The 8,792-nt window shown below is 38.2% G+C and overlaps 1 protein-coding gene across 1 annotated transcript; it reads left to right on the top strand.

Annotated features, from left to right (window-relative positions):
• Positions 1-1,216: 1,216 nt before the first annotated feature.
• LOC145764737 (uncharacterized) lies at positions 1,217-5,086 on the top strand. Its single transcript, XM_082576393.1, has 3 exons — positions 1,217-1,543; positions 3,014-3,205; positions 3,839-5,086. The coding sequence occupies exons 1-3, from the start codon at positions 1,231-1,233 to the stop codon at positions 4,516-4,518; spliced, it is 1,185 nt and encodes a 394-aa protein (XP_082432519.1). The 5' UTR covers positions 1,217-1,230; the 3' UTR covers positions 4,519-5,086.
• The last annotated feature ends 3,706 nt before the right edge of the window (positions 5,087-8,792 follow it).

Raw genomic sequence — 8,792 nt, 5'->3', positions numbered from 1 at the left:
CAGCCCAGAGGCAACCGCCAAGAACAACTCCATGTATTTTGGAACATGTTGGTCAGCGTAATTTTTGATGGATATCCACGTTTCAGTGAAGTAGGACTTGTTGACAACAACCAGTCTCACACTCCTGTGACCTACAAAAAAACGATTATCGCCTCTCAAAAGCACAGTTCATGTTAACAGTCGTCTGCCTTTGGCAGTCTGAAAATAGAAGAAAACATTGAAACAACATCTTGCAACCCTTTATAGACAATACAAAAATACAAGTTAAAAGCTGCCTTCAATTAGCTATCCAGCGTAGTGGGAAGCCTGGCCGCCAAAACATTACGCAACCGCACGCGGAAACACTTTACACACACATGCTATTCCGCACACACACAATGCGCGTTGCGTTTCAATTATGCAAACACACCGAACATTCACTCCCCGCAGAGCTGTGTTGTGACGCAGAGCTCGAGATTCTTTGTCATTGAACATTGAACAAAGAATCGTTTGAAGCGGTGTTATTTCCACTCGAAAACAAACAACAAGGGACATTGGATCAGGCCATCAAGTTTCGGCTTGAAATCCCAAGAGATTTTAACGGGTCAATAGATCAATAACGGTTTTGGATGGTTAAAAGAAGCAAAAAGAAAATGGAAAAAAGGCTGGAGTGAGCGTTAGAAAATCAGTAGCCCGAAAGGTCGTCGATTGAAGGGCATAGTGGAATTTTAGAAGAAAAACGCAGCGCGGCATTAAGGCAGTGCTCCTCGCAAAAGGGCTCGGCTCGCTGACAACCTCGTGCCAGTTGGGTACTTACCTTCAAACTCAAATATGAAGCACCGATTCATTTCAAGTACCGGGAGTTTCAACTTGAAAGTTGGCTTCCGAGCTAAATTCACAGAAGATTATTATTTTGACCTATAAAAGACCCTGTTTTTAAAAAAAAAGTGATCCAAAGTTTTAACGAACAACGCTATGCCCTGAGGCGAGTTAAAATGTAGGCCATAGCACTCACAAATAGGATTGGCTTATTTGGTATATCTGTGAAAGCCCATCACGATCACAAAGCACTGCGCCTAATAATTCGCCATATATAAGAGAGAGGTTAGTTTCTTCACGCTTTTTCAGAAATCTTTCTATCGACAGTTGGCTAGGCCTGTAAAGTATTGGCGGCTATGATGATGGCGGTGTAGTTTTTTTCAGTCTTTTAACTTCAACTTGTTTTTATCTCAGAAATAAGAATAAAACAAAATGCTTTTAAATATGGATACTGAGCTGCAGCATCTGATCAGTATATCCATGGACAAAATGACATCGGGAGCCGGTGCTTCTTCGGCCAGCCATGGAAGCCGGAAATCCCGTGGAATAGACTTGCGTAAAGCCCTTCTAGTTGCTCATTTTCTTCAAGATGTTCGATGTGCATATTTCAACGAAGACTATCAAATAGTGGAGAATACAATAAAAGAGCTAAAGACACCGTTATTAGATGTTAACATGGAAATAAATAACTGCGACAAAGAAACGATAATTCCTTTGAAAGACGTTGATGAAAGATGTAAAGAAGGTAAGTTGTAGTTTTGTTTTTTCCACAAAGATTCAAAAATGTTACAGAGCAAAAGGGCTAAGTACCTTTCTAAAAGTAAAATCCCTTTCTAAATTATATGTGTCTCAGTTGTAGAACCAATTGGGGTCAGTGGAACTTCCTTGTTTAATTGCTTTTGCAGCTGGCACAAACTTTTCAAAGCATAATCGGAAGAGGAAGGAGTTTCGTCAGGTTCTAAATTTTAATCCAAGTTAAAGTTACATTGGCAAATTTTTACCCAAAACTTTGCTATTATTGGATTCTTGCAAACAATACCCTTGTGAGGTTACACTTTGAGAGTATTGTGAGTGAAAACATATTTCCTTTTGGTTTAAAAAATAAAATGAAAAAGTAGTTGTCTTTTGTTGCTGGGGATTTTTGCAGTCACTTGTCAAGCATTGCTCCGCTTCATTGCAACCAACGTATTTCTTAGGTTAAAGCCTTGGCGTTTAATCTTGCTCACAAAAGGTCACAGTACCTCAGGCGTTTATTTTGTGCCTAATGTAAATTAAAGTGTGCTGTCCATTGTGGTTGTGGACTGGTTTTGGTCTGGCTCTAGATTTAACGTTTTAAAGCATCAAATTACATAAGATAAAATTTTAGAGTGCAATAAAAACCACAAATATCTGCAATGCACAGAGTGCAAAAATGTGTGGGTTATTTCTCCACTTCAAGGTCATTATTGCGGTATGAGATTATTTTTCTGCAAGTTTGCACAAGTGCTCAATGGTTGTGTTGTGGTTATTGTAGATGTCAGTAAGTTGCTGTAGATTGTGAGGTATAACCTATACATTTTAAAAACTCTTCATTTTAATAAATCATTATGTAAAACAATGTGGAAAGTGATAGCATCGAAAACCTGAAACTAATTTAATAACAGCAATATGTTGCTCTTTCAAGCAAGTCTTGCCTTTTTATAATTCCAAGATAATATTTAACCTTTCAATCAGTTGGACTTTGAAAAGGATAAAAGTTAAAACAGCTTCAAATAAGATATTTTCCACACATTTACAGACTGGTTGAAAAGACCAATTTACCATGTGGTCTGAGAAATCCATTAGTGTAATCAGATAGGCCTTAATCAGATCAAAAATGCATTGTGGAAGCAACTGAAATAGCCATGGATTGTTTTCACACCAAACAACCCTTAGAACACTTTTTAGGTCTTGTGAATTTGTGTATGCAGCATTAGATAGCTCATTCTTTTCAATAATTTTCTGTCTTTCTAATGCAAGTTGTTTATTAGGTAATAAAAAAGCACTTACGTATAACTTCAAAAATCGTTAAGCTTTTGATTTGAATGCTTTGCTGTGATAACAGAGAATTAACATGGACAGTTAGACAAATTAATCAAAAGATATTTTTGCCACTGTCTAATTCTAAGGTATGTGTTATGTAAATCCTATCTTTTACTAGCAACAAATTATAACAGATGTGCTTTTTTTCTTTCAGAATCCAAAACATATCTCATGGAAACCGATTTGGTTTCTCCAGCCTCATCTACATCAAGTTTTCAATCCTGTGTCACGAACAGTGATGTCATGGTATCCAGGATTGCCCAGGTCACTCGTCCTTTGTCAGTATCAGTCAACACGAACCATATCATGTCTTGCCCCAGTTCCTTGGACTTGTGTACCAATAAAGGTGTGTATTGTTTTAGAAATCGTGTCGCACCCCAAACAACAAATCAATAGTTTTTTACATTGATTCAACGTGTGCAAACGTTGAATCAATGTAAAAAGCGACTGATTTGCGATCTGGTACGCTTCTTTCAGCACATGGTGTTGGCATTTCTGTGCAATAATCATGTCATCAAAACATGTTCCGTTGTTTTAGTTCTAAGAACATTTATAATAATATGCTTTGCAGCGCTGACGTGCAGTGTAGTAAACAGCGTGATGTGTTATTTCTTTTAAAAGTTTCTTTAGTTACTGTCGATTGGCAGCTCACAAACTACGTCCCAGTATATTCTATGGTCGTTGTGCTGGTATTCATATTTGCGTAAAGTTTAGTAGCAGCGTGTGATCTATAGAGAATATCGTATTGGGATAATAATAATCAGCATGAAATTGGTTAGCTCACAGTTCCTGAGAACAAACTTGTTTAATCTAGTTTTTCGCCGTTTGCTGACTTTCACACGCGTGCTTGTGTGTTGTCATGTCAATGTAAATGCATTTGTCATATAATCGAAGCTTTTTGGCACTTTGTTGAAATTAATTATATAATTTATCATTTATACGTGTTCTTGTATTTTTGACGTGTTCACTGCATTTTCAGATGAGTCTAACAATGAGGAGGAAGTTCCATCGATTTGCGAGGAATTAGAAGTGTCTTCGTGTTGCGAGGTGGATGGTTGCAATACAGATGAGGACGTTACTCAAAGCGCAGGCGAAACGACACGAGATGGTCAGGCCACCAAAAGGATGGATTTACTAAGCGGAAATAAGTCAGCCTCGGAAACTAGTGTGATTCGACCGCATGATATGGCTTGTTTACCATCTTCACCACAATGTGCTGCACTAAACAACAATGAAGCCACGTCTGTTTCAAAAACGGTTACACCTTCAAGAACCTGTCCTTTACCGAAGAAAAAGAGACCTTTACCAAAGGAATTTTTAACAGATGACAAACACGTATTTTTCTGTCCTGTTTCTAAAACGTCAAGATCAAACTTAACGTTACCGGTCGAAACCAGCATCAACCAGTTTGCCTCAACTACGTCTGCTACCTCGATAGCCCACGCTGTAACGCTAGAAAGCATGACATCAACATCACTTTCTACTGTATGTTCAGTCATGGGTACAATTCCATCATATAGTGTTCAAAAGTCAGGAAAGTTTCAACCCAACCCTAAAGTTGTGGTGCAACTGACTCATTCTTTGGACCCGTATTTGCCGATTTCTTGTTCCCAAAAGCTAGGACAGCGACTCAGTGCGATGGCAGCCAGGGCGTACTAAACTTACTGTGAATTTTTTTTGTTTGTTGAAGGTTTTTTGATTCAAATTTGTTCCTTAACTTGATTTGGCAAAAACGCCGCAAAAACTCATTTTTGGCAGCAAATCACTTTCTGTGTGTTTTTAAGAGTTCAATAGGTTTTTTACTTTGCACATTTATGTTCATTGTCTAAATTTGAGAAAATCTACGCTGATTTTTTTCTATAATTACAACTGTGCATAAGTCACGGTTGAAATGTGTATCTCTGCAATGCGATTGTTGCATTGTGGATTATATGGATACAATATACGTAATAATGATCAATTTTGACCTGGAGCTTGTAGATTGGTGTGATTTTGTTTTGTCATCATGTTGTGATAAAATCCACTTTGATGTTTTCAGTGTTGTGTTTCCAGTTAACAAAAACAGCTTCTGTCCGGCTCAAAGCTTTTCTTGATTTGCTCATGCAAAAAGGAAGCTGTTTTTAAGCTGCGTTTTGTCGTTCAAGTGCAATTTTAATGTTTTCTTGTGATTTTTTTTTGTTCGTCTTTTTTTTTCGCATTTTTGAAACAAGGTTCTTGATTTTGCAAACTGAAACTGTCTTGATATTGGCAGAAATGTAAGTTCGCAGGCTTGTTTTGAGGCAGTAGCAGTTAAACTTTTGTCATGCATCATCAGATGATTTATTTGCTCGACCAACTATTAACCTTATGCAGAGAGCAGTTCATTTGAAGTGTATCAGTGATTTTCAATCGAAACACCAAAAATAGCTTTGAAAAGAGCTTTCCGATTAGCTCAGAGCACGGTCACTGTTCGTTTGTGACGTCATGTCCTTCCAGGCATAAGATATTAATTTATTCACTCAGTGGCGTGATATTACTCTTAAGCATTCCTAAAGTTGTGACCTCAAAAAATTTAAGTTTTTTGCTGCTGAAGCTGCAACAAATGCTTTCGGCACACTTTGCACAATTGCTATGACGTTGAAGCGATGTAAAAAGAGCAATTCGGCATCTCAAGGGCTCACATAACAAAGCAGCATTGTTGATGAGGTCAGCTGATCAATTTACAATACGTGACGAGACAGAAGCTAAAATGATGTTTGGCATACCAAGCTATCGGTCTTAGCCAACTGATGATGCAAATTTGGCTTCGACAAAATGGAACTTTTTCTTTTCTTGTTTTGTCAATGACATATCATGCCACTCGGTACGTTTCTACGAAATAATATTCTGAAAACAATTTGCCCACCAACTTACCAAGTTTTGTTTACACCCCGGTGTCCGCAACAATGCAATTCATTCAGTACAGAGTTTAACCAAAATGTAGAGTCAGCTACTCTGGTCGATTAAACTTTGATACCACAAACTTTACGACACTGCAAATACGGGATATTTGCTAAAGGGGAGTTTGCAATGCTGCAAGTTTTTGACCCTTTTCAGTTTCAGCGTGGACAAGGTTGTCTTTTCCAGCTGAGCTATTTGCCTTCAGGTACTACGGGATCAATTGAAACCTGTGGAGGGAGACAAGACTTTTTTCCCGGCGGTTGGTAGAGTGACGTAGTATCACCGTCACCGGGTTCGTTTCTCTTGTCGAGGGTTTGTTGCAAGGTTTTTCAATTGCAGTTTTGTTGTCAAATCTTGTTTAGTTTTTAATATCATTAGGGCTAGGCCTAAATTCTATACACAGCAAAATTTTCCAATAGGCCTAGAGCCCTAGACACGCCTGAAGTCCCCTTTAAAAAAAGTGACATTCTAGTGATATGTCACAATAGCCGAATTCTAGTGGGCATATCAATTTTGTAAATCAACAGTGATAGGAAAAGGAAAAGTGTTTTGTGAAAGTTCCATATTTCCACAACAGAACTTGCCATTTTCACATTATTAGAATTTAGAACGTCGCCAGACCCTGAAATGATATGAAAGATAACTGCTGGTTAGGTAGGCGTTTTGATTGCATTTCTTGCAGGTGCGATAATTTTTGATCCATGCAGGTGCTTTTATCGCTATGATCTTGCTGGCGTTGATTTTACATGTATCAACTTCGATGCTGCACTGGCATGCAAAAGAAATCTCAGTTCTCTGCAGTATATCCCACAATCGACAGCTTGTCAAGATAAGGCTTTCAAAATATACAAGGCAGAAAATGTGAAGTCATTGTTTAGGCTGATAACGTAAAACTTGTGGCTTGCCAAGGTTTCCTCAAGCAAAGCATCGAAAGGTAAGTTAGACTCGCTTGTCAAAATGGAATAATATATTGTTTAAAATTATAGCGTTAGTTTACTAATAATCTCGACCTGTGCAACTTGAATTGGATCTAAGTTATCCAAAAAGGTGACACACAAGCCCTCAATCTCAATTGATCTAAACCAGGGGTGGGGAACCTGCGGCCCGCGGGCCGAATGCGGCCCGCGTGACTGTTCCATGTGGCCCGCGTCAAAATTTCTTTACCCAAAATATATTAAAACAACAGCTCAAAAAAGAGTAGGCTCTGCATTCTCGGTATATTGCAAATGGCCTTCTGTGACTAGTAATCCATCATAAAAGGCCATTTGTAACAACAATGTGTACGTCACAATGTGTAGGCTACGTCACAATGTGGCCGTCCCAATGTGACCAGTTATTGTTAATCGGCCAGTTATGCCATTCGTGAAAAGTGTTTTGCAAAGTTAGTGGCCTACTTCTCAAATTAGCAAAATTTAACGTTGTATAATGGCTTCTGGAAAGAAAAGAAAGATTGGTGATGAAGACAGAATGTTCCAGAAAGATTGAACAAAATTTCGAAATTTTTAGTGGCCCACCTGTGTTATTTCTCATTTTATGTGGCCCGCAATGCTAAAAAGGTTCCCCACCCCTGATCTAAACTAAAGCAAACAACTTTAGTACAGTACTTTTAACCAAACGTGTTCTACTCCGTCATTTCCTCGACCTCATGTGCCATTGCTACAGAAAATTGCATGGTAAAATTCCCAGATTGCAGATCAGTCCCTTTTTCATACTGATTCCAACGTCTACAGACGTTAAATCAATTAAAAAAGGTCTGATTTCCAGACTGGGTTTACACTTCACGTGCTTAGACTACCCCAATTCAGAAAGGTATTTAAATGACGTGTTTCCTGACATTTTCTGATGCGATCGCTGACGCATATAAAGAACTTACAAATCTTTTTATATTCATGTTTGAAGCAATTGAAGTGGAAAATTGCTGTAGCTTTCTCGAAACAAGCCGTCGCTTTTTCAATCCGTTCAAGGCTTTCCGGTCCGAAGGGTATGCGGGAAAATTTCAACAGATTGTTCTTCAGGTCACTTCAGGTCGGCTATCAAAGTCACATGACAAAAAAAATGTCTTTCTGATTGGCACAATGGTGGAAGCAGAAATTAAAAGTTGATGATTCATCACTTTGAAAGCCATTAAAAATGCTGATTACTACAGTCTGCTGAGAGTTTGTATTAATAGCTGAAACTGATGACTTTACCCAAATGCTTGCACGTTTTACCGGAATTTTCAAAGGATTTAGTTTGCTTAAGCCAAAGCTTTAAATAAATATTATAACGAGAAGCAATGAATGGATGCGCTGTTGCTGATCTTGGCTTTTCTTGGAAATCGAATTGCCTCGAGTAAAGCAAGCCAAACGCGAAAGCTCTCGTAGAGCATGATGTCATTATTGACTAACGTGATGTTTCCCTCAAGCTGGGTATGATTCAAATACGATTTTACAGTCAATTGAATGCCCATTTTTATTTGAAAGACGGTAATGACGATCAAAAACGAAACCCAAAGGAGTTCAACCGCTCACTCCCGTCATGGTTTCGTTGAATTCGCTCATACACAAATGCGATTGATCGCTTTTAAACTATTCTAGAATTTAAAATTTTGAACTCGTGAGAACTCGAAAAATGGTGCAAAGTTGAACCAAACTGATTGCAACTCAGAAGTATTTTAGTCAAGGCTTGTCGAGATGAAACAAAATTCTTTTATAAGAAAATTAAATCGAAACAAAAGACAGGAAATTTGCTTCGAAACGAAAACGTATGAATCTTTTTGTTGCGAACGCTCGCAAGGCCAAACAATGGTTGGCAAATCTTTAAAGAACATGGGCAAGCACACACTGTGAACGGCATGGCTCGAAGTTCTGATTTCTACGATTTTTGTGATTTCGATTCAAAAGACGAAATCGATTGGAAACCTTCGATGCGCATTTCATGTGTTGCATTGTAACAAACCCACTTATGCAACAGCAGGAATGTCTATTATAGAAGTTAACCAGTCGATAAAAAAATACAGCTTCAGAAATTTTATT

This window comes from Aplidium turbinatum, chromosome 2, assembly GCF_918807975.1.
Source record: "Aplidium turbinatum chromosome 2, kaAplTurb1.1, whole genome shotgun sequence".
NCBI classification, from domain to species: domain Eukaryota; kingdom Metazoa; phylum Chordata; class Ascidiacea; order Aplousobranchia; family Polyclinidae; genus Aplidium; species Aplidium turbinatum.
The sequence above is the reverse complement of the archived record's forward strand: the minus strand, read 5'-3'. Positions and strand labels throughout refer to the sequence as shown.